This window comes from Typopeltis vanoorti, chromosome 3, assembly GCF_054136105.1.
Source record: "Typopeltis vanoorti isolate ZY-2024b chromosome 3, IOZ_Tvanoo_1.0, whole genome shotgun sequence".
Classification (NCBI taxonomy): domain Eukaryota; kingdom Metazoa; phylum Arthropoda; class Arachnida; order Uropygi; family Thelyphonidae; genus Typopeltis; species Typopeltis vanoorti.
Window position 1 is genome coordinate 75079643 of NC_143551.1, and position 21570 is coordinate 75101212.

The 21570-nt window shown below is 35.1% G+C and overlaps 1 protein-coding gene across 2 annotated transcripts in view; it reads left to right on the forward strand.

The window, feature by feature from the left end:
• bur (GMP synthase burgundy) overlaps positions 1–21570 on the forward strand; it is a 330780-nt gene that overhangs the window by 204440 nt on the left and 104770 nt on the right. For both annotated transcript variants that reach the window (XM_090390672.1, XM_090390671.1), the window contains exon 11: positions 5583–5801. In XM_090390672.1, the coding sequence (XP_090246798.1) occupies positions 5583–5801 (219 nt within the window). The remainder of the gene's footprint in view (positions 1–5582; positions 5802–21570) is intronic.

Consider the following 21570-nt stretch of genomic DNA (forward strand, 5'->3'; position numbering starts at 1 on the left):
AATATAGATCTTTGTTATATTCCCGTGATTTCTCCACTATTTGTTGTAAAATGAAAATCTGATCCTGACAGGCTCTATTTGGCCTGAATCCAGCTTGTTCTTCACCAAGCTTCCCTTCCACAATCCTTCTAATCTGTTTCTCAAGTATACATAAATCTTACCAAGATTTTACTAAGTAGGAAAATACTTCTGTAATTCTCACATTGTTTTATTTTCCTTTTATATGTGGATACTATTAGAGCTCTACTCCAATCATCAGGAATTTGTTCCTCTGTCCAGGCCTTCTTAACTATGCTGTGCAGCCACTGTAAGACTTGTATACCTCCATACTTGAGCATTTGTGGTCGAATATCATCTATTCCAGTTGATTTTTCCGCATTTCAGGCTTTTGATGGGCTTTTTCTACTAAAAGTATGGATATGTATTCCTGATTGCATGCCTTGTCATTGTTTTTTACCACTGTGCTGTCATCACTGATTGTTTCATTTAGCAATTTTTTGAAGTAATTACTCCGTACATCAAGGGTATTTTTTTCTCCACTATTCATGTCACCTTAATCATCTCTAATTCCTCTTACAGCACTTTCCTTCATTTCTGAGCTTTTCGAACAGCCTCCAGAATATCTTGCTACCTTCCTGATATTTATTTTCTATGTTCTTCCCAAAGTCTTACCATGACTTTTGTTTAGCTAGTTTTACACAGTGTTTAGCTTTCTTACATTTGTCTCTGTATTCTCTAATAACACAAGCTGACTTATTCACCAGAAACTTTCGTGTGCCTTTCTGGCTGAATCTCCAAGTGCCTGTTCTCACACTCTTTCATTTTTTCTTGAATAATGTTTGTGTATTTTAGTCTACAGTTCACATCTTAGGGCTGCTAAACTTTTATTTGCTTTAAAACTTTCTTACATGTTCATCTTTTCAATATAAAATTCAATTTTACATTGTCAGCATCCAGGAATGCATTAGCAGAGCTAATCTCAGGTGGTATAGTCACTTAAATAGAATGGGCGAGGAAAGATCAGCAAAACAAGTGTTCTCTGCAAGGTTGACAAGAAAACGACCCAGAAGAAGACCAAGATATATCTGGATTGATACTGTACAAAGTGCCTTAGACAATAGAAATATACGATCTGATAATGTTTTAGTCTTGGCAAGTAACAGACTGATTTGGAGGAAAATTGTAGATAGGAAGTTAGTAATGATGTAAATTTTTCATGTAGTACTATCATATCCTGTACACCCCCTTGATGGTACATTTCAGGAATTTGATGATGATGATGATGAATTCAATTTTATCCTGCTCAAGACTAAATGGTGATCACCTCCAATTTCAAATCCTCTGTACATCCTAGTGTCCTGCCCCAATGAGAAAACATTGCTATCAACAATAACATAGTCAATGAGACTTTTCTTATTCCTTGCTTCTTCTCTTGATGTTGTGAATTTGTGCACATTTTTATGTTGGAACATTGTGATAGTAATAACCAGTCCATGTTCTCAGCAGAAATCCAGCAGTTATTTGCCATTATTGTTAGCTTTGCTCTTTTCTCCAAATTTTCCCAAAATATTTTTGTATGTCTGACAATCATTTCTTACTCTGCTATTTAGATCTCCAATAAGGACCAGTTTTTCATTGTGTCAGTTGCTTTCTTTAAAGCATCAAAAAATTCCTTCCACTTCTACCTTAGTAGACCCTTCTGTGGAACCATAGGCACAAATAAGTCTCATTGTTCAGCATTTCCCCTTTCTGATATTTGTGCACATCACTACTTGATATTGCCTGCCATTCAAGAAGATTAGCCTCAGATTTTATGTTCAATACAATAGCTACTCCTTCTTTTCCTGATTGTTATTGCCTGAATATAACATTTTGTATTTATTGTTCAGAAAGATCTAACCAGTTTTTTCTTTTTTGTTTCAATCATCCCTATTATGTCGATCTGGTACTTATTCAATTCCTCAGGGAGCTCCATTTTCTTTGCCATTCAGGCTTCTTATGTTGATATTACCGATCTTGAACTCTGATATTGAGTTGGGATGTATTTCAGGAGGAAATTCACCATGAGAAAATTCTTCACAAGAAAATTTGAAATGCTATTTCATGTCATTCCCATATATGAAAAAAAAGAAAAAATATATTGTTTTATTTATTATTTTGATTATATTTAGCGTTCTGTTTTTTTTTTTTTTAATTCCATATAAAGTTATTAATATTCTTTCTTACTTACTTGTAGTATGTAATTAATATTACATACTACAGGCTCTGTAGATGAAATATTAATTTTTACAAAACTGAGATAGGGTGGTTAGGAAGAACAGACACTATCTTTAGGAATATTTAAGGATAATAGTTATTTCCAACCAATATTTATGGTTAACTATTTACATATTCCTATTAACTATTCTATTAATATAAGAATTGTTATTATTGAGAATAAAATATTTAAGAATAGTTAGGGGTGCTTAAAGGTCAAAGCTCTATAACTGAGAGGTGACCTCCACATAACCTTTAAAGGAATGCAGAGAACTGACCAGGACTTCTGAACTAATATCCAATCCTCATCTTATTGTGGTGCACCCTGTTGGGTATCTACCTGGATACTGAACGAACACGGATGGGCTGGCAATTTGGGATTTAGCCGACCAAATTGTATTCTTATTGGCTTAAACCAATATACAAAATGATGATACAACGTGACAAAATTTCATGCTGGCTGGGGCGTCGCCTGGTTAAACAAGGCCCCCCCCCCCCGGTCGTTTATGTCAAAGAACCAGGGTGAACAGCGAAAGCTACTGGAACAAATCTGAAAGCACACCCCAGCTCAATATCACCAGAGTTAAAGATGCAGTACTATCAACATAAGAAGCCTGAATGGCAAAGAAATGGAGCTAGCCGAGAAATTAGGTAAGTACCAGATCGACATAATAGGAGTGACTGAAACATAAAAGACAAAAACTGGTGAGATCTTTCTGAGCAGTAAATGCAAAATGTTATATTCAGGCAATGACAATCAAGGAAAAGAAGGAATAGCCATAGTATTCAACACAAAATACGAGGCTAATCTTCTTGAATGGCAGTCAGTCTCAAGTAGAGTGATGTGGGCAAATATGAGAATGTGGAACTGGACAATGAGTCTCACAGAAGGTTCTACTAAGGTAGAAGTGGAGGAATATTTTGAGGCTTTAGAAAAAGCAACTGACACAATGAAAAATTGGTCCTTGTTAGGGATCTAAATAGCAGAGTAGGAAATGATTGTCAGACATACAAAAATATTTTGGGAAAATTTGGAGAAAAGAGCAAAGCTAATAATAATGGCAAATACCTGTTGGATTTCTGCTCAGGACATAGACTGGTTATTACTAATACCATGTTCCAACATAAAAATGTGCACAAATTCACATGGAGAGAAGAGGCAAGGAATAAGAAAAGTCTCATTGACTATGTTATTGTTGATAGTGATGCTTTCTCCCTGGTGCAGGACACCAGGTGTACAGAGGATTTGAAATTGGAAGTGATCACTATTTAGTTTTGAGCAGGATAAAATTGAATTTCATATTGCAAAGAATAACATCTAAGAAAGTTTTAAAGCGAATAAAAGTCGAGCATCTCTCAGATGTGAACTGTAGACAAAAATACACAGATTATTGGAGAAAAAATGGAAGCGTTTGAGAACAGGAACCAAATCTTGGAGATTGAATTGCAAGCCTTGAAGAAAACCCTATTTGATTCAGCCAGAGAAGCATGTGGTGATATTGTGTACAAGGATAAAAAAATCAGAACTCCCTGGTGGACACAGGAAGTTAAAGAGGCAGTAAAGGAAAAGAAGAAAGCATATGAAAAGTTCCTGCCAAATAAGTCAGCTTTTACTCTTACAAAATACAGAGACAATTTAGCTTATACTGATTTACATCATTATGATAGCATTTACATAATTTTATTACCATTTTCTTTAATATAATTACTCAAACGTGCACCTATGATTTTAAACCAACTGTAAACAACAGCATACAACATATCTTTCTATGTAGGAAAAGTGAAGTCGTTTTCAAAAAAATGAATGTGTGTGTGTGTGTGTGTGTGTGTGTGTGTGTATATATATGAGGTGTGGCTATTAAATAACAAGACTGGTTGCAAAAATGTGGTTTATTACAATTGTACAACTTAATTGTTATCTCCTTCAACATACTCCCCTTCTCTATCTATACGTTGTTGCATACGAATTTTCCATTGTTGGAAGCAGTGCTGCAAGTCATTAGGTGTTATATACTTCAGTAGTGCTGCTGGTTTCTCCTTTACCTAATCCACTGACTGAAATTGGGTGCCCTTCAATGCAGATATGAAGCAAGCAGTGAGGGCACAGTTGTAGAAAACATTCAAGAAGAATGTAGTCAGGAGTGCATAAATAGAAAAAAGCCATCAAAATTACCTGAAATGTGGAAAAGCAGCTGGAGTAGGTAATATTCAACTAGAAATGTGCACACATGGAGGTATAAAAGTTTTTACAGTGGCTACATTGCATAATCCATAAGTCATGGCTAGATGGTCAAATTAGATTTGATTAGAGCCCTGATAGTATACTCTCTCTAAAAAAGCAGAATAAAACGAGAAATATGGCTGAATTTCCTTGCTGATGTAAGGAAATTCAGCTGAGATTTCCTTGCTGGTGTGCTTACACCAGAGAAGAGGCTAATCAAAATTGTTAGAGGAGTTAAGATTTTCATTTTAAGATGCACAGTTGAGAATATAACAAGAATCTGTATTCAAGTTTTATAAATCTGGAAAAGGTAAATGACAGTGGTGTCCACTGATTTTTAAACAAAATGTACTTCTCCAATAAATATTCACTGGTGTTTGACTTTGTTTAGTTAAATTATTTATTGGTTTATTTTTACTTCAAATTTTGGTTTTAACTATTCATCATCGGAAAGAACCAGAAATGACGAGAGGGACTGTTAATAAGTTTAAGAAGGCTAAACATCCCTTTAAATAAACACTTTTTTTTCCCACAATATTTGAATATCTAGTGTAACCTAGGTGACAACAATACTTTTATGATAGTATTGGTGGTAATAAAAAATAAAAGAAACAAATGGTATTTTGAACTTCTTGAAATTTGCATTGCTTGTTCGACACTGCAACAAACAATCTTGTAATTTCTCAGAGCACAAGTGTTTGTTAAAGTAGTTTAGCACTTTGTGTTAATTGTATTAATTTAAGAAGATGCTGCCTTGAACTTGAATTCAAGAGTATGTGAGAAGAGTTTTTTTTTTTTTTTTTTAATATTTTATTCTGTGCACTGCTGTATTTTTTTAAAAATTTCTTTTTTCAGTTTCTACTATTTTAAAATTCCTTATCTAAACCATTTTTAGTTATTATGTATGTACCTCTCTTATTATAAATCATCCTGTTAAAAAAATATTTTTGTTTAGTATAGCAGTTCTTCAGAGTGCTTCTACTATGCCAACATTAGATAGATACTAGAATTCAGAGTTGACAAAGCATTTCTGAATATTTTTTGATTTTTTAAAAATAATTTCAAATGGGATATGTACTTTTTTTTTTTTTTTTTTTTAAATCAGGTACCTTAAGACCAGACTTGATAGAGAGTGCATCATCTTTGGCCAGTAGTAATGCTGATGCCATTAAAACACATCATAATGACACAGACCTTGTACGGATGTTGAGGCAACAAGGACGAGTTGTTGAGCCACTAAAAGATTTTCATAAAGATGAAGTACGAATAATGGGTCGAGACTTAGGTTTGCCTTTAGATTTAGTCCAGAGGCATCCTTTTCCAGGTAGGGTTTGCTTTCATATATATATATATATATATATATATATATATATATTAAGAATCATTACCATGCATAATGGTCATTTTAAGTTATATTTAATGATTATCTTCTAATACAATAGAAAATATAATACAGGGTGAGTCAAAATGACAGGAACAATTAGAAACATATATTGAACACAACAGTACGAAACTTGCATTAGTTAAAATAGTAACAAACAGTTTTTGTACATGATTTATGAAAGTTCAGTCTGTGCACCATGTGTCGTACAGCACACATCAAAATTATATGCGACTTCTTGCCACACAGAAACCAACATCTGATGATCAATTGTTTCTAAAGCTTTGCATGTGCGATCTTTCAGATCAAGTTTTGTGGCAAAGGCAGCATATAAACTTTGTCTTTACATATCCCTAGAGGAAAAAATCTTGGGTGTAAGGTCTGGTCGTGCAGGCCAGGATGTAGGACTCACCCACGGATGTTGAGCTGTTTCACTTTTCCTGACAAATGAAATGTGGCTTCATCGCTGAAACACATTGTTGATGTGAACATGTCATCCTCTTCGATGCAGGCCATAATCTCTGAGCAAAAAGACAAGCAAGCCAGCTTATCATTTGGCATAATAGCCTGCAGTAAGTGTAAATGATACGGACAGAGAGCAAGGTGTTTTCTGTGGTAAGTTTTGCTCGATTGTATCAGACTTCGAAGTTTGCATCAGTGTCGACTTCATCAGACTTCAAAGAAATGACTGTCAAACATGATCAACTTTTTCGTCACTCACATGAGGTTGGCTAGGACTCTTCCCTTTACAGATGCAGCTGGTCTCTTGAAATTTGTTGTACCACTTACTAATGGAATTCACAGCAGGAAGCTCCTTTCCCCACTTTCTACTAAGTGCTTGCTACACAGTAATAACAGACTTTGTGCTATAAAACTCCAAAATGCAAAAAAAAAAACTCTCCAGTCCACTCGCCATCTTGTCTTTTTCTACAATGGTTGAATGCTCTAGTGATAGCTATCAAAATAGATTCTTGTGCATGCATAATCTGAAATTCTTTGAGTTTCTTTATCAGTGATATAAATATGGAACTTAAATGTGCTAATTTGGAATCGCATTTAAATAAAATTCAGATATTGGGAACAACTCTTTGGATGACTGGAAGAAATCTATCATACAATTTCAGAAGTGCATGTGACATAGTACATGTAAACACATAAACGTGAGAATTACTGCATGTTGCATTTTCCTATTGCCAATCATTTCTTTGTAAAATAGGCAGAAATTGCTCACAACATTTTGATCATCTTGTATATATAAAATACTATAGCTGAAGGAGAAATCCTTATTGTCAAAATGCTTGAACAATAAGGATTTCTTCTTCAGCAATGGCATTATTTTTTATAATTTATTTTCTGTTTGTAGGATTGAAAGTAAATGATGAAATTATGGAGTAATTATGTACTAAAATAAAATAAAAAAAGCTAAGAACAACACAATCATATAAAATTCAAAGCATTCCTGTAAACATGCCAAGAATAAAATTATATATGTATATAAGTAAAAACAACAGCAAAAGAATGGAATGATTATAAAAATTTGTAGAGATAAGATATTAAAACATCTAAAAGTAATAAATAACATCAAAGTAGAAATTGTGACAATGAATGAATTAACTGATATTTTAAGAAAAGTAAACATCTGGAGAAGATGATATAAATATGGAATCTAAATGTTCTAGTTTGGAATCACACATTTAAATAAAATTCAGATATTGGGAACAACTCTTTGGATGACTGGAAGAAATCTATCATACAATTTCAGAAGTGCATGTGACATAGTACATGTAAACACATAAACGTGAGAATTACTGCATGTTGCATTTTCCTATTGCCAATCATTTCTTTGTAAAATAGGCAGAAATTGCTCACAACATTTTGATCATCTTGTATATATAAAATACTATAGCTGAAGGAGAAATCCTTATTGTCAAAATGCTTGAACAATAAGGATTTCTTCTTCAGCAATGGCATTATTTTTTATAATTTATTTTCTGTTTGTAGGATTGAAAGTAAATGATGAAATTATGGAGTAATTATGTACTAAAATAAAATAAAAAAAGCTAAGAACAACACAATCATATAAAATTCAAAGCATTCCTGTAAACATGCCAAGAATAAAATTATATATGTATATAAGTAAAAACAACAGCAAAAGAATGGAATGATTATAAAAATTTGTAGAGATAAGATATTAAAACATCTAAAAGTAATAAATAACATCAAAGTAGAAATTGTGACAATGAATGAATTAACTGATATTTTAAGAAAAGTAAACATCTGGAGAAGATGATATAAATATGGAATCTAAATGTTCTAGTTTGGAATCACACATTTAAATAAAATTTAGAAATTAGGAACAACTTTGGATGACTGGAAGAAATCTGTTCATGCAATTTCAGAAGTGCATGTGTCACAGTACATGTGAACACATGAACATGAGAATCAAATATGGTTTAACGATCATCTGAATTGTATCTTGAATGGAAAGGTAACTATTCATCATTATCAGTGATAACAAATTGCCATATATTTTGGCATATACAGGGTGTTCGGGATAAATTTGACATATTTATAATTAATTATATTTTTCCGTAAGTTACATGTATTAACACACACTTCTCTTCATTTAAAAGTTTGGACCCTTCTTCATTCATATACAAGATGTCAGAAAGGATGGATAGCTGGAACCCACCTGAATCATGGAAGAGAATAACTTGTATCATGATGATTCGTGCCCGCCATCAAAATAAGGATATTACGACTGCTGCCCAATGCTCCCTGAATACAGTAAAAACAATCAGGCATGAACTAGAGACTTGCAATGGTGACTACGAGGATGTAGCAAGAAGAAAGATCCCTAGCAGACGATCTGATTGCGTTCGTACAGCAGAATTCCTCACAAATCTGCAGGAACAGGTGTTGAAGAACCCTGGCATTGGAATTCGGGCTTTGTTCGTGGAGTTACTAACTGTAGTCAAGCCCTGGATAACAAGGGTAGCCAATGGTAGGCCGTATGTATGGCAGCAGGATTCGGCCCCTTGCCACACCTCTGGGAAAAGTCAAAAATGGTTGTCTGAAAATTTCTACGACTTCACCAGTCCAAATGTTTGGCCTCCAAACTCCCCCGACCTTAACCCCATGGATTATTTTGTATGGGGCGCAGTTGAAAAAGACACCAATCGCACTTCCAGTAATACAAAAGCCCAGTTAATGGATAAAATTAAAACAGTTTTTGCGGCCCTTCCCAGGGAGACTGTAGCATCAGCTTGTTCGAGGTTCCGAAGCAGAATTGAAGCTGTGATCGATGCTAATGGTGGTTATTTTGAGTAAATCTTGTTGATAGTATTGTAATTAACTCTGCCCGTAATGTTTTTTTGTCAATTCATTAAATTTAATAGATACAAAGAAGATTTTCTTTTTCCTTACGAAACTGTCAAATTTATCCCGAACACCCTGTATGGCAGTTTGTTTCAGCAATATATGTATATTTTGAACTCTATATTTAAGTTAAAAATATACATATATTGCTGAAACAAGTGGTTCTTATACTGTGGATATAAAATCTGAATCTTTGAATTCGGTGGTGGAAAATATTGTCAAGCTGGCTTGCATCTACAGTAATGCATGTATAGCAGCGTTATGTTAGGTGCACATACTGTTTTACATTTGTAGTATGTTATATATATATATATATATATATACCATTTGTGTATATACAGGTGGTGGCAAATTGTGCAAAATCCTACTCACCTCACCATGGAAAAAAATGTACTTGCCCAAGATTCCCCCCCCCCATTTTCTTTTAATGATATGTTGATAGGAGTTCCATAAAGCGGTCAGTGGTGCTATATCATTGTTTGGAGAACATTTGCTTTGTGTCAGAATCTTTGCAAGAAGTCAGTAATTAATAAATAAATTTTTAAAAAAATAGGAAGAATAGTAAAAACAGTATTAATTTTTTGGAATACATTATTTGTTGCATTAATCATTTGTTAAATGACCCTTTAAGAAAACACAGAAATATGCATAATATAAAGTTAAAAAATTATGCTGCTTAGAAAGCTTTTTTATTAAATAAAAATATTATATTTTTCCAGTCTGTGAGGAAACCTGGAGAATGATTGCTATGCCTACATTACATTCGAGTGAAAGTAATGTTTAACAAGCTGTGTTGGTGGTAAGTGTAAAATTTGTGCTTATCTTATACAGCAAGTATAGCACAAAACATTGTGAAAAGAGATTGGGGCAGTTCAGAATAAGGCTGAGTTTACAATATTTGGTTAATGTTTAATGATAGGTTGCATGAAGGTAAGGATAGACATTAGACAACATTCCAATTGAAATTTGGACAGTGTGCGAGAAGGTGTCTCCTTAAGCAAATGTTTGTATTTAAAACAACTACCTTGGATCATAAATGTCCTTCTAGCAGATCCTGTGTTCCATGTTGACTTCACTCCATGTTGTGCAGGACCCAACTTATGCCACTTCTACTAGTGAATGCAGTACTGATGTTCACCAAGTCTTATCTATACTGAATGGTGTGTATGTCAAATATGAAAAATGACACTCACATTGGGACAAAGTATTGAATAAATGCATTCAATCCTGTTGTGAGTGTCACTTGGTAAACAGTCCATAATCAAATGGAGAGAAAGTATCCTTAATTATACCAAGAACGGAACAGTTTGTTTATAGTGGGGGGGGGGGGGATAGATAGAAACTATGTTCAGAATCCCTAGCTCTTTTGATGGAGCTGTCACAAGAGATAGCATAAAGTTTAATAACATGGTACATTGGATTTGGGGATGGGGTGCAAAAACATGGATATGAACCAATTATTTCAGAACTGTAGTTGCTGTTTAATGAAATAGTCAGATGGGATAATACCATAAAGTAAATAAACTGTACACTTACTTTGGAAGGATCTTTGAATCTGGCTTACTGAAGATCCTAAGAAGGAAATGTCTGTTATGGTCTATGAACTGTGTTAATTTCTTTATCTTAGGAGCCTTTTTGGCTATGTCAGTAATGACAGTACCCTTTAGTTAGAAAGATCTAGGTTCAGATCCCAAGTAGAATGCCAAGAGTCCTTTATAAGGATTTTCAATTGAATGTGTTGGCCAGTCTTATACAGGAGTAGAGGGATTTTTCTGCTGGAAACTGAAGTTTTTCATCCTAAAAAAAAAAAAAAAAAGACAACTAGCCAAAAGAACACATAATTAAGACATAATATGCCAGCCACATAGCTTAAGTTGCTTCAGCCATAATTCAGAAACAATCCCTAGGATTATTTCTGAATTATGGCAGTTTTTAAGTGCACTCAAACAAATCTAAATCTATCAAAAATTCAGGACATTTCTTGACAAGGATCAAGGACTTTTCTTTATAGCCTACTAATCTAGTGGTTAGTTTTGACACATTGTCTACTTGTTTACTGACATTTTCTTCTCTGAAACTTAATTATTATCCAAGTGATTCTTTTTTTAACATCTGATCCGAAAGACCACAAGATCTATAGCATTAGTACCATGTGTGGGCAAGAGGAATGGAAGAAAGGAGGAATCTATTGACATTTTGCTTGAAAACAGCTGAAGGTTGTAATCTTTGGGGAAAGCAGAGTCGGGGAGACTGTGTTCCAAAGAACAGAAGTAGGAGGAATGAAAGAGAGGGCAGTGAAGTTGGTTTGAGTTTCAAGATGGACTATAAAAGGGGTGTTGGTTAGTAGTGGCTCTGGTTTTAATGATTTTGGAGGAGGAGGAGGAGGAGGAGGAGGAGAGTGAAGGAATAATAGTGGCCAATTCAGTAGAACACTATCCATGATATTTAACTTAATTAATGATATCTGTAGAAGAGGCATAAGGCAGAACAGAACATCTGTGAGAGGATCATTAATTAGTCAGATTGCCCTCTTCTGGATAGAATCGAGTGATCCTAGAGTGGATTTTGGTGCACTACCCCAAATATGGGAGCAAAATTACATGACCTGGCAGATTTGGGCTTTGTATGGAGTTAGTAGCTGTGAGGGTGTGAAATAGTATCTTGTATAAAGTACAAATTTTTTGGCAGCTGCAGATGCCATAGTTGAAATGTGGTTGTGCCAGAAAAGATTGGAGGTGCAGGTCAGTCCAAATAGAGAAATCTGATTGTGTTTGAATACCTCAGTATTACTGAAGGAGGAAGGATGTACGCTCTTTCTTGTGAGAGATCAGACAGAACTGAGTTTTGATGGCATTGAAGTTTACAAGGTTGTCCTTGCCCCACTGGGATATAGCTAGGAGATCTGTGTTCAGGTCACTGGTTGTGGTAGATTTCTTGACTGGTCTTGAGGATTCTAATACTTGAGCACTACAAGGTCTGTCAAACAAAAAGGGGGAATGGAGTGTACTGTCATTGGCAAAGCTATGGAGGGGATTGGAAGTCTGTGAGAACAGGTCATTTATATGGAAGAGGAAGAAAGTGGATGAAAGAACAGGACCCTGGGGCAGTCCTGCATTGGTGTCGAAATCTGAGGAGAGTAAACCGTCCACCATGACACATAGTTAGCAACTAGTGAGAAAATTGGCAATCCAGTTGCAGAGTGAAGAAGGCAGACCATAGGATGGCAGTTAAGGACCTCTGTGCCAAACCCAATCAAATGCTTTTGAAATGTTAAGGGTGGCCATGTGAGTTTCTCCAAATTTCTCCATGGCCTGAGGTGCATGGTAGAGGCTGTATAATGCACATTACCTGCTCATTAGTGACCTAGTCTGTGGAAAGAGAATCACTTCATTAGTTTTAATCTGAATTTGTAACAATGTGAAGAGGAGATTTTACTGAAATTCATTATTTTCTTTATGGTGTGTGTGTGTGTGTGTGTGTGAGAGAGAGATAGCAAGTATTTGTTGGACTTGACTGAACCATGCTTTATAGTACATGATGAAAAGTGAAAGATAGTTAAATTAACAAGATCAGATGGAAAGATATCTTCTAAAGTTTCTAGCTCCATGTGTAGGAAAAACATCATATATAAAACTCAAGGATTTCATAAAATAAAAGGCATTAAACTTAGTCCCACAGACATCCTGGCTACTTTGGATGTAAAAAGCTTACAAATTTTTAATGGAACTTATGGCATGATAACATTTGTTAGACATGCCACAAGTTCCATTAAAAATTTTATTATAACCACCCATGAGGTGGTTATAATAAAATAAGATTACAATTTAGGCCCAAATTTAAAATTAAGTGATTTGAAATAAAATTTAATTAGATAGTGAAACGATATATTAAATTTAAAATATTAATATTTGTTTAATAGAGATGTGTGTTAGACATGCTATATTTTTTGAATAACTGTTTAACACATGTAAGAGAAAATAAATATAATTTATTACTCCTGTATATTTCATTCAATATAGCATAATCTTCAGAGACATGGGAGTAGATGTGTAATTAATTACTTTAAAAATCTTAGAAATAGGCATACAGTCTGTCTAAGATTAGAACAGTTGTGTAGGGTTTCACACGCTTCAATAAATAGACAAACACATTTGAAACCAACTGTAGTATATCATCTTGGTACGGTTCTAGTGAACTCATGCCATCGACACTTGACACAGAGTTTACTGGAACCGTACCAAGATGTTACCCTACAGTAGGTTCAAATTTGATCATCTATTTTTTTTGAATTGTGTGAAGCTCTATGCCACCATTCTAATCTTAATCAGACAGACTGTATGCCTATTTCTAAGTTTTGGGAAGTGATCACTGTTAATTGTTAATAAAATTTTAATAGTCTCCTCATACTGGACAGCTGTGACTGAGATGTGATATTATATGCATGCTACGTGGCTCATTCTTGTATTCAGAATTTAAATGTCACCAGTTTTTCTGTCTTCTCCCTATATATATATATATATATATATATATATTTTTTTTTTTTTTTTTTTTTTTTTTCTGTCTTCTCCCTATATATGTATATAACTCAGGAGTAATAAATTGTAATTAATTAAAATGGGAGGGACACTATTGCTTGCCATTTATGAAGATGAGAATGTACATTTCCCAAATCTTGACAATTAGAGAGACTCATTCTGATTTAAATTTGGGTGGTGCAAAAGTGCTTTAGCACTCCCTTTAAATAACCCCCTTCAAACCTAAGCCTGTGCCAGTGTAATTTCATTTCAAATCACTTAATTTTAAATTTGGACCTTAATTGTAATCTTATTTTATTGTAACTATCCACTGGGTGGTATCTGGCACATGACTCAGCTCTGTAAATCATCATCATCAAATTCCTGCCATGTACCCTCAAGGGGTGGTGTATAGGATATGATAGTACTACGTGAAAAATTTACATCATTACTAACTTCCTATCTAGAATTTTCTTCCAAATCAGTCTGTTACCTGTCAAGACTCCAACATTAAAAAGCTTGTTCATCAACATTCCGAGAGAAGAGACAATCTTAATCATAGAAGGCATCATTCCACCTGATAAACTCTTGTCTTCAAATTTCATGACTGCTATTTTGAACAGTCTGAAGGCTTAGCCATGGACAGAACAATTTCTCCACATTAGCTAATTTATGCATGGAAAAGTTTGAACAAACAGCTATTGAGAGAATACCTAACCCAAACCAAATTATGGGTAAGACATGCAGACAGTGTTTTCATTCATATTTATGAATTTAGGGACACAAAACACGCGTGTTGAAAAGATTATTTTACTGATTAATAATAAAATAATAACTTTACGTTTCGACCCCTGTATTGAGGTCATCTTCAGAAGGATACATTCAGAAGTATAAGAACAAGCTACATGCTGTTGCACTCTATACAAGTAAATTACATCTACGTTGTTAACTAATCTTTTTTCTTAGCCTGCCCTCTAGTGAAAAAATAATAAAATAAATAAAATAAAATAAACAAAAATAAAATAAAAACTGCAATTAACTCTGCTAAAGTCCTCACGTACTAGGATTCTTCTGGAATTATACAGTTTATATTGTTATGTTAAGATTATCTTCTGGATTTGTACATTACAGGTTGCTATTGAATGTTCACAAAAAAAAAAAAAAAAAAAAAAAAAAACCACTTCACTAGGTCTTGTATTGAGATTTTTCTTCGTGGTTGCTATGAAGGTTGTAGATGGGTCCTCCACATTCTTGGAATTGTTAGACCATTTTTATTCAGATTTGGATCATATTTGAACATTTCACATGCTTCCTTGAATTTCTGCTCGAACCAGGTTTTGGTGCGGCGTAGGGACTTGGTACCTTTCCAGTCAATTCTGTGGTATGTTTGGAGTGCGTGGTCAGAAAGGCCAGTTTTTCCAAAATGGAGGTATTTTATGTGACGTTTGTGTTCATCCTTTCTGATTGGGATGGTTCGCATTGTTTCCCCTATCTATGGTATGTTACATGTGCAATCTATTTTTGTAAATCCCTGGGTGGGCTAAATGTGGCAGGGGATCCTTGGAAGAACTGAGTAGGTGTCTTAATTTTGTTGGGGGTTTAAAGGTGGCTTTGATGTTGTATTTGTGTAGTGTTCTGTCTATTTTTTCTGAAATGCCTCTAACATATGGTATAGCAATAGCATTCTTGAAATCTTTTTTGTTATTAGTGGTATCTTTGTGGAGGAGCTTGTGAATGGTTTTTATACTGTATCTATTTTTTATAAAGGTATGTTTGATGGTCTCATATTCATGGTTAAGAGCTTGTTCATTTGAACAAATGGTTTGAGCTCTGTGTTTAAGGGTGCTTATGACCCCTAGTTTTTGTGTTGGGTGGTGATAAGAAGTTTTGTGTATGTACTGGCCTGTGTGTGTAGGTTTGCGGTAAACTGAAAAGGAGAGACAGCCTGAAGGAAGAATGTGACAAGTGTGTCTAGGAACGGAAGAGAGTTGTTTTTTCAATTTCAGTGGTGAATTGGATGCGTTTGTGTTATTTGTTCAGGTGGCTAAGGAATGTATCTAGTACTTGGCGGCCGTGGGGCCAAATGGCGAAAATATCATCAACGTATCTGAGCCAAATTTTGGGCTTTAGGCACGCCGATTCTAGAGCTCGTTGCTCAAGATCTTCCATATAAAAGTTCACTATTGGGGGGGGGGGAATGGTGAGCCTATGGCGGTACCCTCTTTTTGAAGGTAAAAATTGTTTTGCCACAGGAAATATCCGGAGCAGAGTACGTGGGCAAAGAGGGCCGTGATGTCGTGTGGAAATATGTTCTGTAAGAGTAGGAGATAGTATCATTGATTGGGACATTGGTGAAAAGGGAAGTTATGTCAAAGCTGACTAATAGGTCTTGGTCATTGAGTGTAATATTTTTAATTCTGTTTATGAATTGTTGTGTATTTTTTATGTAGGAAGGGGAATGATCAACCAATTCCTTGAGTGTTGCCGCTAATTTTTTGGCTAAGTAGTAATTCGGACTGTCAATTCCTTCCACAATTGGACATAATGGCATGTCTGTTTTGTGTACTTTTGGCAGGCCATAAATTCTGGGCGTGCGGGCATACTGCGGTATTAATTTTTTGATTGTTTCTTCCGGCCACGTGTTAACTGATTTAAGTAGTTCAGTAGTTTTCTTTTTGTTACGTTGCTTGGGGTTGTAATTTACCATTTGGTAGGTGTTGTGGTCCGATACCAAATGGTTCATTTTTTCAATGTAGGTTGTCCGATTTAAAACAACCATGGCGTTCCCTTTATATAATACAGGAGTCGAAACATAAAGTTGTTATTTTATTATTAATCAGTAAAATAATCTTTTCAACACGTGTGTTTTGTGTCCCTAAATTCATAAATATGAATGCTGATCACCGTGTAATCTTAAAAGAAAGAGTATTTTCATTATTTAGCCAAGTTCAGAAGAAATTCTCCATAGCTTCACTGACTTACTTTTGAACCAAAAAATCCAATTCACATTGAAAGTAGAAAAGGATAGATACATTTCCTTCCTTGGATCTTCTTATCTCAGTTAAAAATCATGGCTGTCCTACTCTAGAAGTATACAGAAAGAAGTTCAATACAGGCCAGCATATGCATGCTAGTTCCACCACCACCACCCGGCGAGGCATTATCAAACACACTCAAAGAGAGAACTATTACAATATTCAATGATAATGATTAAAAAAAGAAATAATATGTATTAAAGACATTCTTCTAAAAAATGGTTACTACATCAGAACTATCAACTTTTTGAATTAACTATTTCATGCTCTGAGACAATAACCAGATGTAAGATAAGGAAACAGTGACTTTGTAGTCACTTTTTTCTTACCTTACATCAAAAATATTACACAAAATAGTAAAAATCCTACATCGATTGCTATGAAAAGTATCCATGATATTAAGATCTCTATAACAACCTCATCTGCTTATAAGAGACCAGGATTATACAAAATCTTTTATTAATTTGTGCAATGTGTGTGAAATGTATTTGTCGAGAAAATTAAAGGATATGGTGAAGGAAATTGAAACTGGAGAGTGTATTATATTAAATGTTTTAAAAGTGTGGGCGACTATTAGGTGACGAGAATGCAGCAAATATTAGTAGAGCGGACAATACTGATGGTAGGACAGAAAATGTTATTGATGTCGAATGTGCAGCAGCCATGAAAAACAATAGAACAAAATGGACAAAGAAATAGTCTGCTTGAATGTTATCCTTCACAGGACAAAGCACGAAATTGAAAAATTGCAGATGCATCAAGAGATTAGCAGGGCCTAAAAGAGAAGGCATTAAGTACTCTCCTGAGTACTTAATGGAAGTGTGGCAAAATTGTGTTTCCTTGCAGCAAAAATTCACAATATTAATCATGCCATTCCAAATGCAAAAAGGTAAGTTGAAGGAAATGGTTAGCACAAATGATTTCAGAGGCGAGAAGTACTCTATGAGGAGGATGTTGCTAGAAGAGGCAAAACTGAAGAGTGAGAAGGTGGAGACATACAATCTTCAGGGCATCACTAGCTAATGAGTCTATATGCAGGTTGTGGAGAAGAAATGATGTAGGATCTGTGGTATGTGTTTGAGGGAAAGAAGGATTTGTACAATGCTGATGGACTGCATCTAAATGGTGGTAGGTGTCTGAAGAGAGCTTTGTTCACCAAGCATGCTGAAGTGCAGATTCAGGAAAACTTAACCAATTAGGGTGGGAGCAAGTGAATTTGTGTGAAGGTACCCATGAGGCAAATGAGTGAGAGAATGACCAAGTGCAGAATCTAGTCTCTCAAGCAAAAATATTGAATAGGGTAGTCAATTCAGGGAGTAATGGTGAGAGGGGACCTAAATGGATGCTGCAGTTTATATACACTAATGCCAGAAGTATCAGGAACAAGAGGGAGGAGTTTTTGGCACTATTTAGTGCAACCTTTACCAAAAGTTATAAGCATTAGTTAGTGGCTAACAGCAAATGTAGTTACAGGGATAGAATGTGAAACATTTAGTATTTTCAGGGAAGATAGGGAGTACTGCTGATGATATTAGATGAATTGTAGTCAAAAAGAATGAGGTAGGTGGGAGGGTGGGTGTGCATATGAAGCTGTCTGGTGTGAGATTAAGGCTAGTAAGACAAAATACAGTTGGTTGTTGCTATAGGCCATGGAGTTCCACAGATGATCTGGAAGACATGTATCGGCAAATTTGCAATGAGTACAGGTTGAGTGATTATTATGAGGGACTTCAAATTTTGAAATATAGACTGGGTGGAAGAAAGATCACATGACAGGAAGGAAATGGAATTTATACACCTACTAAGAGATAATTACTTGAGACAGTATGTGATGGAGGGGGGGACTAGGGGTATGAGAGTATTGGACCTGGGCATAGGATTAGAAGAGCTATTCATAACCAAGATGACCACATTGCCTCCGATTGGTGAAATGACCATACAGTCTTGACTTGGGAGATTGTACAACATGAAGAATATTCTGTCAAGAATGGGTATATAACAAACTTAGGAAGAAACTTAAATCTGTGCCATGACCTAAAACACTGCAGGGTAAGGATGTTAGTACATGGGAGAAAGTGAAAGGTCATCTAGAGCAGTGCTTCCCAAACTTCTGGATGTCAGGGCCCCCTTTGGAAAAATTAAAATATATCACAGCTCCCCTCGGAAAAAAATCGTAATATAGACATAATATTTATATTCAATACAAAACATACACAGCGAATATTGCAAAAATCAAATTCAAATATTACATTTTTAGCATGTTACATACACATTTGACATGCACATTATCTCATTTTAATATAGATAGATTTATTGTTATTGTACATTTGCAGTATAAGCACATGAAACGTAAAACGATTAGTAATAAAGAAAGAATTGAAAACACAAAAGAAGTTTAATAACAATTTAATGTTGGATGTGTTTCAATACCGCTACACCAACATCAGGTGAATTATTTGAAACTGCAATTCTTAGATTTCTGCTTTGAAATGAAACATATGAATAAGCATATATTTACTAATTTTCAATAAGCGCCAAAATACGCAGGAAGCAAAATTTGCAAACCTGCACTAATGTGTTTTTTTTCCCATTAAAATATAAAAAATAACAAAAAAGAAATAATCAAATAATAAAAATTAAATACCTTTCTTTTAAGATAAAAAGAATCTACTTAGTCTTAAAAGATTTTAAATTTGTTTTCATTATTTCACGGCCCCCCCCTCAACAAAAACCTACAGCCCCCAAGAGGGCCAGGGCCCACAGTTTGGAAATCGCTGCTCTAGAGGAAGCAACTTTAAATTGTATACCTAAGGTTAGGAGGGTTAATTAGGTAGGAGTTAGATGATGAGCAATATTAAGCACAAGCTGCAGAAGAAAATGCTATGTAAGTATATAAAGAGAAAGGTGACCAGCATGACAAGGAAGGCAAAATCAGATTATGAGCAGCAGAATCTTGCAAAGCAAGCCAAAGGAAATCCCAAGGAGTTCTTTCATTATGTAGCAAGTAAGAGGAAGAATGACTATGGAAGATTAACACCTTAATGAGTGATGGTCATGAGGTGACAAAAGCAGAGCAAGTGAACTGACAGTGCATCTGACTAGGCTGTTTAAGTCAGCTCTGGTAGAGCTCCAAGGGAGTGGAAAGAGTGCAAAACAATTCCCTTGCATAAGGGAGATTCTAAGACAGCAGTAGCAAATTATAGACCAGTCAGTATCTCATGTGTAGTGATAAAAGTACTGGAAGAATTGGTCAGAAAGAGAATTCAAGAATGGGTGGATAAAAATATGATACTGTATGAGGGGGCAACATGACTTTTTGATGGTTTGATTATGCCTTAGTAATTTACTATCTTTTTATAATAGAATAACAGAGTTGGACAAAGGAAATGGCTACACAATGATTCTGCTGAATTTTGCAAAGGGATTTGACAGAATACCACAATGAATTGTGTGACAAGTTAGAGCAAATGGGGATGGATATGACATTAGTTATGTGGGTAAGAGGGTGGCTGCTGGACAGATATAAAAAAAAAAGTGGTATATAGAGGGGCAGAGGAGAGGGGAAAACAGGTTACTAGTGGTGTTCCACCAGGTTCCATGCTGGGACCATTGTTATTTAATTTGTACATAAAGATATAGGAAATAACCTGAAAGGACATATTCAGTTGTTTACTGATAATGCAAAATTAGGTAGAGTAATAGTTAATTAAAGTAATGTGGAGAGCTTGCAGAATGATTTAAATAGACTGCCAGTATGGGCAAAAGTTAATGAGTGTCAGTTTAATGTGCAGAAATGTAAAGTTATGCATTTTGGGATAAACAGATTACAAGCTGTGTATCATTGATGGGCACTGTACTCCAGGAAATAGATGAAGCTAGAGATTTAGGTGTGGTGGTAGACAGAGTTAAAGTTTAGAAGACATATTGCTAAGGCAGCCCATAAGATTACTTGGCTATTGAAGAACAATAACAAGTAGAGATGAGGAAGTTATTTCTCTTTATAAGGCCTTGATATGTCCACATCTGGATTACCATGCTCATGTCTCCTGAGTTTCTTGGGGATGAGCAGTGAAGAATATTCAGAGGCAAGTTAGCAAGTTGATGAGTGGTCTGTGGAATGTTCCTTATTGCAGAAGTTGGTTGATAGGAGAAAAAGAGAGGATGTGATGGAAACATTTAAGTTGCTTAAAGGGTTTTATAGGAGGGATGCAGGGAAAATGTTTCAGCACTTGGCTGGAGGAACCAGAACAAGGAGTCATCCCTTGAAGTTGAATAAAGGTGTGGTTAGTAGGGGTGTAAGGACTATATTTTTTGTTTGGAGAGTTGTGAGAGTGGAATGAGTTGTCAGAGTCAGTTGAGCACCTTTTTCTTTTAATGGGCTCGAGGAGGGGTATGATAGTTTGGTCTCCCACAATCAGTCTTTGCACTCCATGGAGGTACCCATACAATAATAATAATTACAGTGGTTGATACGTTCGACAGATGGGTCAGTCTGGAGAAATCTGTCAAAAAGAAACTGGCACATAAATCTGGACTAGCTTTTCTACCATCAGTTAAAAACTTCATGTTAATTGGCAACTCACTAAATTGCCATATATAGAATTTAATAATTATGTATGTAAATTTAAAGATGGCACTCAAGATGATATGCCTAATCAAATGTAATAAAGACCAAGATCTAATCTTAAATTGACTCTGAACAGCACATACACAAAGGATCTACATATCAACGAATTAGGTTATTGAGACATGCTGTGTGATATCTTGTAACAATGAACTGTTCAT